Here is a 21,830-nt window from a genome sequence, read left to right on the forward strand (position 1 = left end):
AGATAATTTGTTTTTGTCTTCAAAACGTAATAACCAATAAACCGACCGTTCACTTTTCTTTCATCAAGAAAGAAATTAGCAAAATTGAAAAATCTAATTTGTTTCCGTTTCATACAAGAAATGGAAAAACAGGAATTCAGCTCGATTCTGTTATTTTTTTTTTTAATTAAGTGTACAATCTTATTATTTGATTGGCACAAGTGGATGGATGTGACGCCCATTTCTACAAATTGGTTAAACCTGGATTATCATCGATCCTTCCTCATTCCCGTTCTTCAAAATAAAAGCCTATTATTATTATTACGGCGAGCGATAAATCACCGCAAGTTTATCGCGTAGCCTACATTTTTACAAAATAAAGTCCTTTCTGACTGTAGCCATGGCAACGTGAGTAACGCAGACAGCTTGTCAATGCGTTGCTCACGTTGCCATGGCTACAGTCAGAAAGGACTTTATTTTGCCCGACATATCTATCTGTATACCTTTTTTAAAGTGAAATATCGGTGGGGGAGTAAATTTGTGTCCATACAGAACCTTACGTTCTTAATGGCTACAAATACTTTTTAATTTAATTATTGGTTAATTACTGGTCTCAGAACAGTTATAGAGAGCTACAGGATGCTCCCTTGCTCCCTATTTAGTGCACGACTTAACCTCCAGTGTGCTGTCTGTCTGCACTGGTCTCAAATCAGTTATAGGAGAGCTATAGGATGCTCCCTATTTAGTGCATGACTTATCATGCATAGTCATTTATTCTGTGATCTTCTGCTTCCTCATAAACGTGTTGTGCTTTTACTTCAGAAGAACATTGAAAGGCGACAGTTGTGCAGTGTTTTTGTATATCCATCTTCTGTTGGACCTGTTGTTGTGGGGCGGTTACCATGGTAACAAAGTCACCACCTAAAACTGCATTAGCATACTATGCAAATTAGTGAGCGTGCTGAGACCGTCAATCCGCGCATCTTATCACATGGCTTTTCTGAAGTACCGATAAATGTGATTTTTTTTCATATTCACTCATAATCTGAAATTTCATCATGTTTTCTTAAGAAAAGTTACAATAGAAAGCACCGCAGTCGAGGAGTGTCTGACTAGTGATTATTAATGCGTATTTGTAAACAAAATAAGATAAACTAGGCTTTTGTTATGCTGTTGACAAGTTTGTGAGCGTGTTGTGCCACCTTTCTCCCAACACCCGTTAAACAAAAGCTGACACAACTTAAAAACAAGACGGGTGTTGTGAGGTTTCCCCATTCAATATACCACCACAGTTTGGACCAAAACAAATTATAGTTACCGTGTACTTGACAATTAATATGGACATGAATTTAGGATTCTAATCCATTTGAATGCATACGGACATTTTTTTTATTTTAGGTGATTTCATGAAATGGTAACAAATGAATTTAAAAGCACAATATGTAGGCCTACTTTTAAAAGTATAGTATGTAATTTGAGCATACAAAAAAACAATATTTGCCAAATAATTATTGCTGTCACTACCTGACATGTCAATTATCGTTACTACTGTAAAATTGTGGTAAATGAATCAGGGATTTCCTTCAAACAAAGTAAGAAGCTTTCAAAATCTTTGTCATTTTAATTTCTTTTTGATGTCAAGTGATAATTCATATAAAAAATAATATCTATGTAAGAGTTGTCTTGCTGGCTGGCAGCAGGCTAGTCTAGTTTCACAGGAAGTGATCAGACACACCCTACCGTCATAATGACCCGACACTAGAGGAAACACTTTAAGCAGATTACCGTGGAGACCTAGTGCGTGTGGAGGCTCACGCTATTCTCTGTAGCATCTACGCACAACTCACCACGGGACTGAGAACCACATTATAGCGACCACGAGACGTTTAACCCAATGTAAATTCCACCCTAGCAACCAGGCCAATTTGGTTGCTTAGGAAGCCTGACTGGAGTCACTCAGCATGCCCTGGATTCAAATAGTACTTTGTTCTACATGGTGCTGAACGACTACAATATGCATGCACCATTTTATTCACATGATACTCCAAGGTACTTCGAGGAACACCATGATACTACCATGGAACAGGTCCAAAGAACATGGTCCTTACATAGTGCCATTTCCAAAAACAACAATGTCATGGTTCTTTTGAAATACATCACTGTTGTGATAGTGAGCCGATAGTGGATTTTGCCAATACGATATCGAAGGTGCTGAAAAAGGCCGATAACCGCATTAATCGACCGATAGTTAACAATGAAATCCATTTATAGAAAAAACCTTCCCATGACAAGCACAAACATTGAGGCTACAAGTGTCCAAAATGAATACAGTCCCAAAAGTAGTTTATTGCGCTACCAAAATCCTAATAATAACCAGAAAATAATTACATTTGGCGGACATGGGATTTATACGCGGGAACTATAAACATGCCCGAGATGCACCCTTGACTCAACCACAGTGCTTTAAATATAAATATTTACCAAATTAAGCTTTTTATAGCCTATATATTCAGAGTTTTGTATGTATACATTTCACCAGATGAGAAGTATTGATAAGTAATACAAATTATGATTGGAAAAAAATAACTGGAAGTTTTAAAAATTCAACGATCGCCCTGATTAATCGGTAAAACTGATATATTGGTCTACATCTATGGTTCTATGAAATATACCACAGTGCTGCATGAAAGCACATTCTGGTAGGTCTAAAAACCATAATATGGTACCATTTCCAAAGAATATGTTATTAGTATTGTACTAAATGTTTGTCATATTCATAGTATTTATATGATATTATGGTTTGGTTCCATTACAAAACTTTGATATCCCATGGTACTGATTGATAACCATGGTGTTTAAATGTCCAAAACAGGGGACAAAACATGATACAGTACCATTTCCACACAAAAATATGGTGTGTTGATTTCTATGGAGCAGATGGCATTAAAGATAAACAGGTTGGACTCACCCCACAGTAAAGGGATGAGTGCCATGCCACGCTGGTTTCCAAAACACACTCGCATACACCGTCCCACTGTAACTTACACTACAGTAACTGTAACACGTGTGCTGTCCACGTCATGTTATCGATTGGATAAACTAGTGCGCCAACAAACCACAAACAAGAGCAACTAATCTAACACGCTGTTTACATCCCACAGAGCGTTTACTATTCAACCAACACTGTCATTGCGCAAAACATTCTGGATTCTGTTCCTTAAACTAGATCCCTGATATTCTTGTAATCACTTTGACCAAACGATTCACGCATTAAAGAAGGCGCCATTGAAAGTAGTCCATCATAAAGTGCAAGCAGACAGATGCGCCGCGGTCCACTGGTGTGACACAGCGCGGATGAATCAGCCAATAGGAGGTCAATGCGATGAGGCGGTGGAATCGCCCAATGGTTTGGAAGTAGTCCACCATTGGGCGGCAAATGTTGTCAATAATTATCATATTCATTCCCTTTTAATTTTATTTACCTTTACCCAGGCGTTGTTTTTTGGGGAAAAATATTACATATATAAAATAAATATGAAAAAATAAATAAAAAAAGGCTGTAGCCAATTTGTGAGGCAAAATATGTAAATATATTATAATTAGTATTTAAATACACTTATTATTACAAACAAAATTTTTTAAGGAAAAATAAATGCTATAAACATATATAAGAGCTGGAATAAACGGCAAAGGGAATAGTCCAGGAAGAAAGGCATTTCGACTAATTTTGCAGTTCAGGGTTTCCATAATAATTTTCTGTATTTGTTTTTAAATATTATTTTCTGTTCTATAAAAACTGCTTAATATAATATTACAATCAATAACATTCATGCCAATAAAGCTTTGTTAACTATGACTTTTATCTTACGCCAGGGGGCACCTGAGGTCTCTTTATTTATTTATTTATTTATTTAAATAATTTGTATATATTTCGTTTTTAGATTAACAGTAATCCTATTTTAGAGTAATACACGTCCATGTCTCCATCTAGCGGAGAGATTTTGATATGCACTGTGCATCAGTGCTGAAGGTTTGTCCCCCTTTATAAAACAAACACGTCATGCTCTTACATGCCAGTTATTACATGCATTAGATTTAATGATGAAAACATCAGGTTTAATAGACTACTTTGAAATTACACGTCAAAATGAAATGGTGTGAAATCTAATAAACTAAGTGGTTTCTGAATTAATGTTCTTATATTAACTCTTGTGCGTCAATAAAAAAAGTTTCTCTACCAAATATTCATTCATTTTCAGGATTTTAACCCTTTAAATGTCATAATATCACGCTGTTTTTCACACACACACACACACACACACACACACACACACACACACACACACACACACACACACACACACACACACACACACACACACAGAAAATAGTGGAAAAGCATGCATTTGCTCCATAGGCTAAACATGAGAAAATGGCGCCATCTGTTGGGAAATATAAAACATTTAAATATTAAATGAATATTAACATTTTGAAGCCAGGGCTCATGATTCATGATTTTGTGCTTTTAACAGAACTGGGGTCAAATATTGCAGTTTTAATGGGTTTCAATGGAGGCATTTTTGTCCTGAAGGTCCTGAGTGTTGCTTTTTTGTGTACACAGTGTGTTATATATGTATTATAGGAACTGAGTTTGAAATATCAGAATTGCTCATACTTTGGGTTAGGTTTCTGTTCTAGGTATTCGACTTTTGGGCGATTAAAAAGAGAAATGGGTGCGAAAAAATCCCATAGATTTACTCCACACAAGGAGTGACCCGAGTCATACCTAGAGTGACCAGAAAGGATCACCATCCAAAGGTCTTTAATAATAAGCAACCAACCAAAACATCTAGCAACAGCACAGCAACGAGTAAAAAGCCAATCAGAACACCTCAGTAACCGCACAGCAATGTGCTAAAAGCCAATCAGAACGCCTCAGTAACCGCACAGCAAAGCGCTAAAAGCCAATCAGAACACCTCAGCAACCGCACAGCAACGCTCTGGCCAATCACAGCACACACACTGTGTGACACATACTTTAGTATGTGTCACATTTATTTTTAAAGAAAAAGTAAGTAAAGATTAAAGTAATTGTATTATTTTTATTTTATTTGTATTTTTGTATCAACTTGCTAATAAAAATATATTATTTTTAACCATTTAATTGTTGTTTAATATTTCTCTCCTCTATGTGCAGATCTTATGTAGCCTCAGGGAGGCAGCATTGTGTTTCATCCTAAATGTGGTCTGGTCAACCAACTTTCACCCAAGTGTCTTCATTGTTAACTGTTTTTTTTAATCTCACAAGACTGTGGAGCCCGTGTAGAAAGTCAAAATATATTCCATAGTAAATAGGCCTATTTCATTAAACACTTCATCATCTTCAGCTTTCTTTTTTTTTTTTTGTAGACTCCCTAGTCAATATTCCACACAATGATGTGTAATGATGTGTGTTTTATCGTAAACTTGAGTGTAACAAACTAATTTAATTAATTCAAAGTTTATTTGAATGGAGCTTCAGCTTCTGTGCCAATCCCTAAACCATGCTTTCACTGTGGCAGTGCCAATCCATCTCATTTATCAAGCTTTAATCTGAACGTTTGATGAGCTGTTCACTGCCGTCTAACTTATTAATGTCATTGCCATTGCTGAATGACTTGAATATGAACCACCACTGCAGGCAATTTATTTAATCAAATCTCCATTGAGCACACAACATACACATTTAATCACACACATTCTCTCTGCAGCCTTGGCCCCCGTCTGTAGATTCGCTTTTGTGGCTTTCCCTAAGAGCCAAAATCATCAGCAGATTTTGTGTATCTTATAAGAACTCGAGTAAAGTTATATGAACAATTTTTTCCTTCCCCCAATATGCTGTGTTTCCTTTTTTGTGTGTGTTTTGATCCCGGCTTCTTGTGGCGGGCCGCTCTGTGGTGAGGCGCGGGCTGGAGTGGCGCTGCAGTGTTATTTTTGGCGGCAGCGGTGGTTGGTGGCTCCAGAGATGGAGTGGACCATTCTGGATCCAAACCCAGGCTGTTTTAGGGAATTCTCATCTGTAATGTTCAGAGTCATTATGGGTTAACACTAACAGCAGGACGAGCTGCGTTTTAATTTCAGCAAGTCCCTCAACAACACGTAGCAGCTCCATATGCGTACTGTTCTTCTCTCTTGACATGCATCATGATGCAAACCCAGAGGAGGATTGTTTTGCTCAGAGGTTGCTCTTTCATAGATTTAATGGAAGTCTTTGTTATGTTATGTTTTGTTGAAGTATCAACTTTTTCCCCAAATGTTTCTCCTTAAAACCCTCTGAAGAATTTAGACACAATTTAGACAATTGTGGACAGCACTTCAGTCTGGTTCTGGAAGTAAAAATGTCAATGATAACTTATACACCTTTAAAGACAGACCTACCATGAGCTCCTTGGTTGTTCATCGATGGTATATGCTTCCGTTGTAGCCATTAGTCTTCTTTTGCTTCCGGAACCAGACTGTTGCGCTCTATAGTGGAATTCCTGGTAAAGAACTAGACTACATATGGTCCAAAAGAAACAGATCCACCAATCAGGGAACCGCGGCCAACAAAGCCCGGCAGACAAGTCCAGCAGTGAGCGCCATCTTTCATGATGCACTGCAAAAAATTATTTTTATCTTGTTCTGCTATAAAATTATCGAAACATTCTTAAAACATGATATATTTACTTAACAAGCAAACTGGTATTAGATATTAAGTCTTGTTTTAAGATAAATCTGACAAAACTGCATGAATTTTATACCTAAAACAAGAAATTCATATTCCCTATGAATTAAGATTATTTTTAATCAGTTTTTTCTTGTTTTAAGCATAAAGCTCAAAAAATTTGATTCGATTTCTCTCGAAACAAGACTTGAAATCTTAAGCCAGTTTGCTTGTCAGGTAAATAAATCACATTTTAAGAATGTTTCGATATTTTTACTGGAAAACAAGACAAAAATAATCATTTTTTGCAGTATGTGATAATACAATCCAGTCTGTCTCCCTACACCCTCAAAAACGATATATTTACATATATATATTAGAATATTTTGCAGTAAACTTAAAATATATTGTATACTTATATTAAACAACCTAAAATCAATAGTTTAAATATTTCCATTTTTTTTTATTTGATTATTAAATTTGCAATGCTTCGTGGGATTTTAGCTTGTACCCTTGTGAAAGATGGTAAGTGCACAGTCCTTGTACCTTTGTCTTTTTGTCTGAATTTCAAATACTTTGTTTTCTACTTTTTGTAATGTTGTGTTTCACCTCAAAACTGATTGATTTGGTTAATGGTTTAGAACTGTTAGATTAAAGATTTTATGAAAAGCCTATTGAAAAAATGAATGGGAAAAAAATACTTATAATACCGTAACCCAGACGACTGAAAAGGTGAGCTCTATTAGAGAGCTATAAAATTAATATAGATAGCATTGGAGTTGTGACGCTGACTACCAAACCTGAAGTCACGTGTTTGAATCCAGGGCGTGCTGAGTGACTCCAGTCAGGTCTCCTTAGTAACCAAATTGGTGCGATTGCTAGGGAGGGTAGAGTCACAAGGGGTAACCTCCTCATGTTGACTATAATGTGGTTCTTGCTCTCGGTGGGGCATGTGGTGAGTTGTGCTTGGATCCCACGGAGAATAGCGTGAAGCCTCCACGTGCGCTACGTCTCCGTGGTAACGTGCTCAACAAGCTACGTGATAAGATGCGTGGATTGATGGTCTCAGACGTGGAGGCGACTGAGATTTGTCCTCCACCACCCGGATTGAGGTGAGTCACTACACCACCATGAGGACTTAGAGCACATTGGGAATTGTGCATTCCAAATTGGGGAGAAGAAAAATAAATATATATATATAGAGTATAGAGCTACAAAATTAATGTGGATAGTATAGCTCAGATCGTCTGGTCTTGGAAGAATTATACGATAAATGTTTGAGCTCATTTTGAGATCTATGACTTCAACAAAACATTTTGAAATCTCTTCTGAAACTCTAGAAACATGAGATTTCTAGGGTCTCTTCCTTAGCAAAAGTCAAAATTGCATCTGTCTCGGAGACAAAATGAAGATATTAAAGAGAACTCCTCTGTGATTTTTCTTTCATTTGGGAAAATAACTAAACGATATCAGTCCTCTAAATCTCTGCCCAGTGTTTATATATCTGCGCAATGTTACACCTCATGTACTTGGCTTGTTGGAGTCCATTAAACAGTCTCCATCGCTTTCCGCCAAAAGCATAGTATATTTTTGTTTTAAAAGTTTGCCTTAAGTTACCGAGAATAAATAAACAGAAAGAGGAAGGGTTCTGACCAGCGTTACGCAGCATATACTAGGTTGAGCATTGCATTTGTTTAAGTCTGTCTTGCTATTCAAAGCCAAACTGGTTTGAGCAGCGTTAAGCATTTTTCATTCTCCCATTACGTGCTGCAACATCATGTTAAAATGTCTCTCAAACCACTCTTGGCTTTAAATGAGAGAATGAAGTGATTTCAATTTATATATTATTTTTGGTGGTAAGTGTGTGCAAATCTATGTAAAGTCTGCTTGTTTGTGTGTGTGTGCAATAGCATGCGATGCCAAACAGTTGTGTGTAAGTGTGTGCATGTGTATCAGGTTATATGTCAGCGTGCATGATGGCAAATGTTTGTGTGTGTGAGTGTGTTTGTGTGTTAAGCCACAAAGATATTTCAATTTCTGCTGGATATTAAAGAAGCATGCGGTGGCAGTGGCCTGCCAGTGGGTGATTTTGGGGGGGGGGGCGTTGTGGCCCTGACTGTCTCATGGTCACGGCCCCTGCCGGACACACTGGCGCCTCTTTCTGGAGGACTACAGAACCACCACAATCCTCCAACAGAACCCTGCTAACCCAAATCACTCACTAACAACATCCTTCCATGTCTCTCTCTCTTTCTGTCTCTCGCCCACACTGACGTCCTCTTTAAAACCATTTTCCTATCAAATTCTAATTTCTCTGTACATTTTCTCAGGCCGTTTTCAAAAGGCTGTTTTCTAAAAGGATATTTTATAAATAATTCAACAAAATCGAACATTGCAAACAAATAATATGGCAAAATATGGAACGCTAGGCTAATCTGCAAGCTTCATATTGGATAAGATGTTCAGATTTCAGAACAAAAAGAGACAACATTATTTAAGTATAAACAACATGACGATATACAATATCAAACAATGCAATCGAACATTATGATAAGGATAAGTGACAAAAGAATGGAAAAAAGAAAAAGTGTTGGGCATACTACTCAAAAATAGTAATCCACTACAAATTACTTATATAAAATGTAATCAGATTACTTATTTCTCATGGTAAATGTAATCACATTACTAATGACTTTACTTTCAAGTTACTTTCTGAAACAATTTTCGCACAAAGGTTTTAGTTTTTCCACTCGACAAATTCATAATAATGTCTATATTTCCTCCTTGTTCAGCATCGTTGTCCCAAACAGATGTGCATATGAACATAACCCGTTTTAAATGTATTTGTAAAACAGTTAAAGGATGGGCAAGGAGGAGGCGAGAACCGGCTTGTCAACATAAATAATAATTTAATAAGAAACTTAAAACACAACATAAACAAACACACATGCGGACATGCCCGTAATTCTCTCTCTCTCGAACAATCGTCACCGGCCGCCTTTATCCCTCACGCGCCTCATCAGGCCGATTGGGGACCGGGCGCGCGATATTCCGACCCGGCCCGTCCCCTCCGGCTCCACAGTATTCTACATAAATAAAAATGATTTTAGAAATGTGTAACTAAATTATAATGTGTTATGCCACTTTTTTGTCTAAAAGGTAATTAGATTACTGTAATTAATTACTTTGTAATCAGATTACACCCAACAATGGAAATGCTTGGAGTAAAAGTTAATAACACTGAGGAAGTATGTTAACGTAAAAGCTAGAAATGTGAATTCTATCATTTCAAATTCAAGAAACTATTTTAAATAAAATCCTGAAACAAAAAAGAAAACAAACAGTCCTATATGAAATTTCAAGAGTACATAATACGCAGGGTTAAGAGGGTTACTTTTGAAATGTATTCCACTACAGATTACAGAATACTTGCTGTAAATGTCATTTGTAATGTATTCCGTTATATTACTCAAGGTTAGTAATGTAATCTAAATACTTTGGATTACTTCTTCAGCACTGGTAGATTTTTTTCACTTGTTTTGACTATAAAAACTCAAAATACACATGTTAAAAATACATTCTCTGAGAAACCTAAAAACTAAATATCTCATGCAGTTTTGTTTCTAAAACAACATAAATCAAACTGATCTTGTTTTTAGGATTTTGTGATATTTTTACAGGAAAACAATACAAAAATTATTATCAAGAATATGATTTTTGCCCTAATATTAAAAGTCTTACTGGAAAAAAGAAATTATGATCCAACGTGAATTTTCTTGATAATAAATATGATGATGTCTGGTCACATGTGCATGTAAAATGGCTAGAAATAGCATTTTAGCTTAGCGACAAGCTAACAATTTACACAAGGTTGTTTCTATTTCTTTTGCTCCAAACTTACTTCAAACGTTCTTCTCTGTCTGCTCGTATGAATGTAACACATCATATTTATATGTATAAATGTTTTCCATCTGAAACGAATAAATATTAAATGAAATAAAACATTATTTTAGAAACAATAAAATACTAAGTAATCTCTTCAGTAATCAAAATACTTTTGAATGTAACTGTATTCTAATTACCAATTATATAAATTGTAACTGTAGTGGAATACTGTTACTTATATTTTGTATTTTAAATACGTAATCCCGTTACATGTATTCCGTTACACCCAAACTCTTATGATACATATTAATGAGATGTTACGTTAATGCACACAACAACAAAATGAAACATTACCGTGACTTTACTATCAAAGAGAAACACATTCACAGTAAGAATAAATGGTGAAAGAATAGAAGAATTGCTAATGTTCATTATAATGCTAATGATCGAGTAAAAATGTATAATGTAGAGGAGGATGATGAGAATAAAATCTTAGGAAACTTTGTTTTTTTGTCAATTATAATTTTAAGTGTGGATGTCTATTTTGAAGTGTCACAGCTCATTTCCTTAACTTCCATTTTTTTTTTTTCTGGATGCAATTTGTCATCCAGGGGACATTTAATAGGGAACATATTATCATTTTACAGGGGCATGGAGTCGGCCGCAGCCTGCCCACAGTCCCTATAAACAGAATTGGTCCATTTAGTGGTGCGTTTGATACATTTCAGGGTAGGAGCGAGCTCAGTTACAGACTCGAGACCATAAAGACAGTCATGAAAGGCACAGATAAGTGCTTCTATTCACCAGCCCGTTGCCAGCGCAGTTCATTTAAATGAACTAATGATGATCAATCTTCATTTGCTCTTTTCTTAATCAGTTCCCATCTAACCTCTCCTGACCTCGGAGTCTTGTTTTAGGTCAGCAAGTTTTCTCTCCTGTTTACCTTCATCATTTGTTTTATATTCATTGTCTGATGCAGTAGTGCCCCGGGCATCACCATACACCCTCCACACCCCTGAACGGCCCTAAAACAAAGAGCCACTCACCTGTGGACACCTGCACCCTTTCCTGTGGAAATTGGCCTCTCCCGCACCTGAGGGCGTCATTAGTGGACATAAAGGCCTCATTGGGCTGTAGTAGATTAGTGTGAGGGCCATTGTTACCGCTTTAACCAGGTACAAAACATTTCAACAGACAAACTTATTATACTTGTTTAATCTCTGTAATCTTTCTGTTACGAATGTATGCAAACACAAGTCAGTTTAATTAGTGCTTATTGCTTCAGGAAGCATCACTGTTAGTATTGCTCATAGAGTTAGGTTTTTTTCAAAACTCCTAAACCAGAGTTTTAATAATTATGCTGCAGGTGCGAATGATACCTCAGATTGTGCAGATGGTTGAGGACAGGTGTGCCGTTACTTTTCAAAGCAATCAAACTTGTGCTTTTCGCCTGTAGCGGATGATGGTATGGAAGAAAATATCCCATAGACTTACATTGAAGGAGGGATTCGAGTCTAGATATCTAGACACCAGAAAATCCGAGTGGACTCTTTTGACTTGTGCCAGTAAGCAACCTAGCCTAGCAACCACCCAGAACACCCTAGTAACCACATAGTAAATGGTATTTGTTGGTTTCTGAATTCCGATGTTGGAATGGTAACAGTTACTATAACAACCGATAGTATGTTCTTTCTAAAATGACAGTACTCTGTGATCTCGCAAACTGGTCTGGAAAAAACGAGTTCAAAATAAGCGAAAATAGGCAATTTTTCCACGACAAAAATTGTAGGCTATATAGTAGCCTATAACAAACATTTATTTTCAATAAATGCATTCTTAATATTAAAAATATCCCCAAAACAAATGAAGTATTCCAAATATACAACTGGCCATCTAAAATGTTTATTAAAAAGAGACAAACCTCATTTCTCTAGGCAACAGGAAGTGACTTAATTCCATATTTAAGGCGATAAAACATTTGGTCTTCGGTTTCATTAAAAAATAAACGATCGGAATAACTTTAATAACAGGTTTTCAGCATTTAAAAACGCTTCATTCCCATTTTCAGTGAACAAAAAAAGTTTGTTTTTATTCCTTGAACGATTTCTAGTCCCTGCTCAGAACACCCTAACAAGAAAGTGAAAAATCAAGTTGGTATTGAGCTAGTGACCATCTTAGTGGAGGATTTTAGGGGCACGAAAGGCAGGAGTTTGTGTTTCTGTCATCTTTGCTTTTTCAAGAAAAGTCTCTTCATTCCCTCTTTCTCTCATGGCCCTGAGTATATTTATCTTTTTATGGCTTCACTCGAGGCAGATCCTCTTTCCGTTTTTTTCCCCCCTCCAACATAAAGATGTAAAAATAAAACAAGGTTACTGCCACCACAGGGGAATATAAAAGTTCAAAAATAATAGTAGAGCCCGAGTCAGAAGCCACGGACCCTCCTGTACCCCCCACACCCCCACCCACGGACACACACCCCACCCAGAACCCCGCCCGCATCTTTAAAGCTGTGGACGTGACCGCTAGCCCACTTCAGGCCACCATAAACATGTCAGACCCTGATGATAGAGCTTGCCCTGGGATGCTTTATACCAACTGACCTCAACTCAGCTCATTAGAGCCAGTAAATTAGAACCATACCGCTCGAGTCAAAGAGGAGACGCATGAGAAGAGAGCACACTCTATGAAGGGTGATGCGTGTATTTGATCATATAAAATGTATGTGTGTGCATGTGCATGTCTGCTGCGTGTTTATTGCTTCCAGAATTCACAGCTTTTGCTGTTCCTGATTTTTGTAACATGTCTCCATGTGCAACTCGTAACTTAGTTCAGAAAGACTTGATTTGTCCCAAGCATCTTTACAGCATAAATATACTGTATTTCCTGAATTAAATACCAGTGCTTGCAAACAAAACAAAACAAAATAAAATAAAAAATACTTGCATTACCTATATGAAATACCAGCAAACAAAACAAAACAAAAAAAGTTGCATTTCTTAAATTAAATACAAGCACTGGCAAAGAAAAAAAAAAGAAAGAAATAATACTTGCATTACCTATATGAAATACCAGCGCTTGCAAACAAAACAAAACAAAACAAAACAAAAATAGTTGCATTTCTTAAATGAAATACTTGCACTGGCAAACAAAATAAAATAAAATAAATAAATAGTTATATTACCTATATGAAATACCAGCACTGGCAAACAAAACAACAAATAGTTGTATTTCCTTAATGAAATACCAGTGCTTGCAAAGCAACAAAAGAATAATGTTAAAGATTTGGCTTAAAAACCTAAATAAAGAGTAGAAAGATCTACTATAGAGTTGCACTATTGGTGGATATACAGATGTTAGCAAAAACCAAAGATCATTATGCAAATATCACTATGACATCATCATAGTTGGTTAGATTTAGAATGCCACTGGGAGTCAATGGGAGATTTTCTAACTTAAATTTCTTAAGATAATATAGTTAATATAGTTCATATAGTTCATAACAGACAATAATAGACTGCAGAAGAGACTCACATGACGTGGAGTCTATATGTGAAGCGGTTCAGGCTGAATTAACTGCTAAAAAAGGTTCAAATGAGTCAAACAAATAAAAAGTAAGGAATTTCAATGCACTGGAAAATAAATAAATAAATAACTAAATAAAATGAAAATGATGAAACCCTAACTGTGTTTGGATAGCCTTGGAAACTGTAACTCTTGGTCAGTTTCTGAACCTCTTGGCTAGTTAGTTTAGTGCCACATGGTGAACCCACTCAACTCAGTAAACAGTCCGGTGACCACGGCTTTCCTCTCATCTCATCTCCTGTCTTCCACTGCCCATCCTGCAGCATTACTGCGGGGGTAATTGTCCAGTCGTGGGGCAGGTGGGGGTAATTGGTCCTCACAGACAGCGGGGGAGGTTTAATTTCCTTGAATGGCGTTCTGAGAGAGTCTTTGTGTCGCTGAGAGCTTGGCTTTGTTTGTGTTGCAAAAACCAATTAAAGCATTTGTTGAGCCATAAGATTGCAGGATTGACAGAGCAGGAGCAAAGAAAACAGACAGGGAAGGAAAGTAAGAATAGACAGAAGGAATATCGTATATGAGTGGTTGGTGTGCCGTGTGGAAAACATATGCATTCCTTTACTCATGAGCCAAACATTTCAAAGCACCGACACTTTATTGTTGGAGAAAAAAGGCTTTACTCTTCACTTGTGGTCAACATATTCTCAGCATTCATACATTTATGATTTATTACATCCGAGGGGATTTCTGGATTCAATATGCTGGTGTGATTCTGACACAGTAGTGCATTTTCAAATGAAAACATTACATTAGGAAGGACAACTTGACTTCAAATTATTATTTTTCACATGAACTGTAAATACAAATGTGACATTCTTATTATTCTAATCTAATGGTGATTCTCATTAGATACCCCTTACTGTAACACACGTTTCTGCATTGTTTTAGAGTAAAAAGTATTTTAATATAGTGATTTTATAAATGTAAATGAACATTAAAATCACAGTTGAGCATAATGAACATGAATGCAAGAAATCCTAACAGTTCTAATTACTGTTTAGTCTTTATTTTCTCTGAGGGAAATAGACATTTTAAATTCTCCCTTTTAATTTTAGGATTAAATATGAACTAAACATCTTCTTGACATGCTTTGTAAAATTATCATGAATAAAAACACTCAAGGCATTATTACATATCGATGTTTGCTTGGGTTGTCTTGAGTCTTGCGTTTAACTTTATCTCTTTAAACAATTTAGTGGAATATTGCACTAAATTATATGTTTGCAGTTTGACTTTCATCCAAGATTAATGGGATAAATTAATTGAAATTGTTTCCCACAATTGAACTTTTACTTTACGAAATGACATGTATGTTTTCCTTAAGATTGAATGTCTCTTTTTAAATGATTGGTGACATTTTTGGTTATAAGATTGTACAAAGAGTCAGGAAAATAAGGCAAAAGAACTTCAAATGTGTCAAAACAAACGAATAAACGAATCACGTGAGAATGAGAAAACTTCATTTATTAATAAATGACTCGCTCCGATCCGAGAACTTGGTTTCCATTCAGCAAAACCATTGAAACACAACATAGTCTCCAAACTGTTCATAATTTAAGACATAAATTAGATTTCATGTAAAAAAGAAATTAAATATAACATTGTAAATGACAGAGATCAATAATGGAATTATTGAAGATTATGTCCTGATCAATTCTATCCAAGAAAGTCTTGAACAAAGAATAAAAAAAACTAAAAGAAATACATTTGAATTAAATAAACAAGATTAGAAAAGGGCAAAATGTGCATCATCTGAAAGCCCAAATGTGGGATGCTGCAAAGAAACTTATGCAATCTAATGATTGACGGGCTTCTAAAACATCTGCCCCTAAAATGGTCAAACACAACACTTAAAAAACATGAATTAATAGATAAAAATCAAAATATGGAAAATTAAAATCATGAAAACGTGTCCCCAAAATGCAGGCCACTCCTGGAGATCCTGGATGGACTTTCTCTCCAAAAACCAGCAGTTTTCACGTTTTGTTCCAGTACAAACTGTGATCATGGTAAGCTGATCTGTGGGGACCACATTCAACTAGCTCCTAAAAATAAATGTTTTTTTTTTTTTTACGCAAGGTATCAGTTTTACACAGCTTAGCACCAATGCAAGTCCTCCACCATTCCAACGCATACTGTTATATCTCCAGCAGTCCACTGCTGCTGTCCACACCATTTCCTGTGGCCTTTTCCTCTCCTCCGGCTGTGGGGTCTTGCATGCCACTTGCGGACCCTGAAGGATCCACTTTACTGGTGTCCGTCGGTTCCTCCGGTCCTCTTGGTTCCGCCTCCTCTTCCGGCCCTTTTCCTTGCAGACTAGCTTCCGTGTGGGTCTTCTGATGTTTGCTCAAGTGGTCGCTACGAGTGAAACGTTTATTGCACAGCAGACATGTGAATTTCTTCTCCCGCGTGTGGGTGCGCACATGGCGCTCTAGTTCATCAGAGCGGGTGAAGCGTTTTCCACAGAACAGCCAGTTGCACACGAAGGGTCTCTCGCCCGTGTGCCAACGCAGGTGGGCTTTGAGGTGAGAGGCCTTGCCGTAGACCTTTCCACAACCGGGAATGTGGCAGCTGTGGACAGGCTTTTTGCGCAGGGATGCGGCGGATGCTCCGAGCCTCTCCAGCTCTTGGCAGTTTGGGCAGTCACAGGAAGATCTACCAGTGGTAGAGCCACCCGAGTATCCGCCAGAACCTCGGGCTGGTTTGAGACCCATCGAGTTGTCCAGGATCCCAGAACTTGCCACTGACTTGGGCTTGTACATGTCTTGCGGGAGCATGTGTTGTGAGGTTTGGATCAAGTGTGAAGATGAACTTAAACCCACGGAAGGGTATGGCGCTGGATTGAGGGACGTGAAGTCAGGGGTGTAGCTGGACATCTGAGCGTTGAGGGAGGCTTGTGGTGCCACCGGTTGGAGGGGCACTTGGAGGCTGTCGGATTGAGGTTGCCCAGCGTTAAGCCAATTTGAGTTGGTGTGGACGTCCCACCAAGAAGAAGTGGCGTTCGCAGGAGCGGCCGTGATACCAGGATGGATGCCCTTGTACCATGACCCATATGGGTGCGTCATATCCAAATAGGTGTTCAGGCAGTCCGCCGTAGTTTTTGTCCCCAAAAGCGAAGGGTCCTGAGAAGCAGTCGAGGTCTGGAAACTTGAGAAAGGATTGTAGTCGGAGCTGTACGCTCCCATTGAAGGAGGTGGAGGGCTACCAGTTGGTGTTAGTAAGCCGCCACCAGAGCTGAAAGAGCCGCTGTAAGTGTCTGCTACGCCTTCACTGCCTCGTCCATTCTTGGGGCTCTGGAGTTCAGAGGTCATGCTGTAGGGTTTCTTAAGGGGTGCTGAGTTGGCTACTTTACCAGGTGTGGCGGAGTCTCGGACAGGACTGTTGCTACCAAACTTGTTGCAGGTGGCGGTTAGCATAGCCAAGGGACTGGATCCATAACGTGTTTCCCCCTGAGAAGAGAAAAAAGAGCTTTGAATAGAAAATATAATCTCTGAAAACCTGTTGCAGACAAACTATGGACAACTGCTCACACATTTGTCTTGTTTTCCAGACAAATATCTAAACATCCTTAAAAGCAAGATAAATTTACTTTTTTTGGCTTGTTTTCTGAGAAATCTTACCAAATATTGTAAGGGTTGTACTTGTTACAGAAAAGTAACGATTTGCCAATGGGACAATAAAAAAAACTCGATTCAAAGGAAAAACAAGTTTATTTTTCTTAGTCAATGGCAAATCCTTTTTTCTTGTTATAAGCATAAAACCCACCAATTTTTGTGAGATTTCTCTGAAAACAAGACAAAATAGCTTATGCCATTCTGCTTCACGAGTAATTATTTTCGATATTTTTACAGGAAAATAAAGTAAAAATACTTCTCCTTTTGTGTTCCATGAAAGAAAGTCAAATGGGTTTTGAAACAACATAAGAGTGAGTGAATGAGTTTGGGTAAGTGAATCAAAATATTCATTTTTTTGTAAACTATCCTTATAAAGTTGCCATTTTAATGTCTTTCTCTGCCATATTAGAGGTTGAGCAACCTTTCGTCCTGTGCTGTTAGGCTAGACAGGAATATGTACTACCACTAACAACACATAATAAACGTCATCGCCACACATACTGTAGAGTTCCTGATTAACTTGTTTACATCTCCATAGTGACCATCCATGCATAAAAGAACAGCCAACATATTTTCAACAATGAGATATTGTTAAGAAGAATGAACAATTGTTAAGTAGTCAAACAAACACGATTTTCCTCCAATTCTGTTGTCTATCAATGTGTCAACTTAAAAACAATTATCAGACTAGTTACAACTGCATAATAATCAAGAACAACCGAAAAATAAACGATTTGGAGATCAAAGCGTTTCAATCACTTTAGATAGCAGCATTATTACATTAACACTGAGTGTTAAATGCATCATTTCACACTCAGTGCATGGATGCAATCTCAGAAAACAGGTGGTAACCATGTGTTACAGTCAGTAGTGAGTCATACAAGATTACTCACCAAAAGACTTTAATTGAAATGACTATTGATATTGTCGGTAACCTTTTAAAGTTAGACATTAACCAAAAATGTCAACTTAAATTTAATGATAAGGTTTGGACTTGTCGCTTTATTAAATGGCAGTGCTTTACCCTATTTCTGCTAGGAAGTGATGATAAATGAATAAGTGAGGCACAGTGTGTGTGATGATATTTCCCACTGAGTGTGTGTGGTTCATCTCGGCACGAGTTCTGCGCCCATTTCCAGGTTAATTGCTCCCCATTACCGCATGGAGCTTAAACTTGATGCCTGCATCCAAAACCATCGCCACAAGAGTTTAATGTTCCGGTCTCCGGTTCATAATTCACGGCCTATGTTGCATACTGGCCAATTTGATTAACTTTGAGGGCATTATGATGAACTTGTAACAAACACTCTTATTGATAAAGGTACTTCAATGGTTCCTGGGGCTCAGCAAAGATCCCTCTCTTCTTAACAAGAAACATTTTTGACTATCATTTTGTAAAGTTGGTAAATAAAGTAATGTTCAATTTATGTTCTTTATGGGTTCGTCAGGTCAGTGTTTTTGCTTCTTGGTTCTTTAAAGCATCAGAGCATAGAGGGTTTTCTATAGAACTACAGGACTAAAAGATTTCTGAAATCTTTTCTTTATAACATCCAATATCCAGTAGGCTTAGCAAAATGACTTTTATGTACCAGTGACATTTATTCTATCCCATATTTCTTATCCAAGCTATCTATCAGATCACGTTTTGCTCACTTACTAATCATTTTCGTATATTGTAGTACAGAAATGCTGCTTTGCATACACATCCTCACTTGTAAAAGTTCACTTCTAGTGTGTCGTAACTGTTTGCAGACATCCAGTATAAAATCAGAGGATTAAATTAAGCAGGTATCAGATCAGATTGTACGATTCTTACCTCCAGAATCAACGCAGCCATCCCGGAGGAAACAGATCTGTGAAGTTCAGTCCAAAAGCAGGAGAGAGAAGCTTGTGGTCCCAGTGAATGAGTGAAATAAACTCTGCATGAGCGCAGCACTGACTTTTCTATCAGGAGACCCGGAGACTCGCCCCCTAATGACACAAGACAAGAGAGAGAGAGAGAGAGAGAGAGAGAGAGAGAGAGAGAGAGAGAGAGAACCAAAATAAAGGCACAACTTTTGCCTGCTTAATTGACTTTAAAAAAGCATTTGATTCGATATGGCACCATGGATTACTCTTCAAACTTTTTGAAAGCATGTAGGAGGAATAACCTAAGACCTTATAAAATCAACGTACACTGAAAGCAAATGCGGAGTGAAAATTAGCACAAAAAGAACAAGGTATCTTTCCCTGGAGCGTGGAGTGAGACAGGGATGCTGCCCAACATTGTCCAATCTATATATACATCGATGAACCGGCAACCATTCTGGAGCAATCAGCAGCCCCTGCTCTAACTCTTCACGACTCAGAAATCAAATGGTTCTGCTGTCCTCTACTGAACAGGGTCTACACCAGAACCAGGACCTGCTGGAGCAATACTGTCAGACCTGGGTCCTGACAGTCAACCTCATTAAAACTAAAATCATCCAGAAAAGATCCAGATCTCAGGGAACACAACGAATTTTCAGATTAGGTAATAACCAAATAACACACTCATCACACCGCAATTATCTAGGACTAAAAATAACCACTGGAAACTTCAACCCTGCGGCGAATGGACTGAGAGATAAAGCCCGCAGGGCCTACTATGCCATAAAACGACAGTGTCCTACAGAGATACCTGTCAGATTGGGATAAAAATGTTAGAAGCTGTAATTGAGCCGGTTGCCCTGTATGGCAGTGAGGTGTGGGGTCCACTTGACAAATCCAAAGAATTCACCAAATGGGAAAAACATCCAATTGAGACCCTGCATGCAGAAGTCATACAAATATTCTACAAGTACATCAGCATGCAACAAATAATGCATGCAGGGCAGAATGAGGGCAATCAAATTCTGGAAACATCTAAAACTCAGTGACCCCCACTCATACATTATAAAGCCCTGCAATACCAAGAGTTGAGGGCGAAGCAGCGCCGTGGGGGACACGTCCCCTGCACTTTTCCAAGCTAAACCCATATTGAGTCCAAATGGTGAGTTTGTATACAGATTTCTTTGCGTTTTATTACTTTGGGCTGATTGAGCGACCATCCAGCCAATCACAGGTGAGTTTCATGAGCCGAAACATCCCTTTCATAATAGTCCGTCAGTCAGACTAATCAACGCGGCTCCGTTCATTTCTACAAAGTTGCTTTCAACAATGCTCATTTATCCATGTTTATAATCGCCATTGATGTTGATCTATATTAGCAATCTAGAGACGAGGAACACACAAACGAGAGTTATTTATCGGGATATCGTTCTTGATTGGCAGCATTATGTGAAATGCACTAAAGAGAAACAAAACAAAGGACAACCCTTCTTTAAAGCACACATCAGCTCATGAGTCTGTATTAAGTTCTGCATTTTACATGATGTTTGTGCAATAAAAGTTGATCGGTTTGTAAAGAAGTTCAATGGAAAGGAGGAGGTGAGAACCGGCTTGATAATATAAATAATATTTTAATAATAAACTTAAACACAAGACACAAACACACACATGACGGACATGTCCGTAAACTATCTCTCTCCTGCATAATCCTCCGCAGTCGGCCTTTATCCCTCTCGGAGGCTTGATTAGACTGATAAGAGCCCGGATGTGTATAATCACGACCCGGCCCCGCCCTCCGCCCTGACACATTCCTCCCTCGTTCTCTCAGGCAGGGGAGCACCCGGCATGACGTACACCCCCCCCTTTCCCTGGAGAGGGGCGTGTCCGAAGCCCCGTCTGCCGGCAGGTCATCCCCGTCTACCTGGACGAGGGAGGGGACAAGGGGAGGGAAACAGAAATAATTAAATAGGGGGGGTACTTCCTATAATAGTGTAGTACCCCCCAAAAAAAACACTGTAAAATTTAAATGAGAGGGAAAAGGCCAACGCGGAGCGGCAGTGAGACAGAGAGAGAGAAGAGAGTTCTCCGATAAACCGCAGCTTGTTCCTCGGCCACTCCTCCACCCTCTAACGGACGACAGCCGTGCCTCTCCGGGCGGATCGGAGGCAGACCTCCAGCCCCTGGTGGACGGAACGCCCTGCCGCGTTCTCGGGGAACAGAAGGGGTCTCCCCCGCCTCTGGCA

General features: G+C 38.2%; 1 protein-coding gene across 1 annotated transcript; it reads right to left on the minus strand.

The window, feature by feature from the left end:
• Positions 1-15,286: 15,286 nt before the first annotated feature.
• LOC127646919 (transcription factor Sp7-like) lies at positions 15,287-19,697 on the minus strand. The gene is made up of 2 exons (XM_052130902.1): positions 19,556-19,697; positions 15,287-17,574 (listed from the first exon to the last, which is right to left on the minus strand). Exons 1-2 carry the CDS (start codon positions 19,574-19,576, stop codon positions 16,264-16,266), a joined length of 1,332 nt encoding a protein of 443 aa, XP_051986862.1. The 5' UTR covers positions 19,577-19,697; the 3' UTR covers positions 15,287-16,263.
• Positions 19,698-21,830: the final 2,133 nt, after the last annotated feature.

This window comes from Xyrauchen texanus, chromosome 7, assembly GCF_025860055.1.
Source record: "Xyrauchen texanus isolate HMW12.3.18 chromosome 7, RBS_HiC_50CHRs, whole genome shotgun sequence".
Taxonomy (NCBI): Eukaryota; Metazoa; Chordata; class Actinopteri; order Cypriniformes; family Catostomidae; genus Xyrauchen; species Xyrauchen texanus.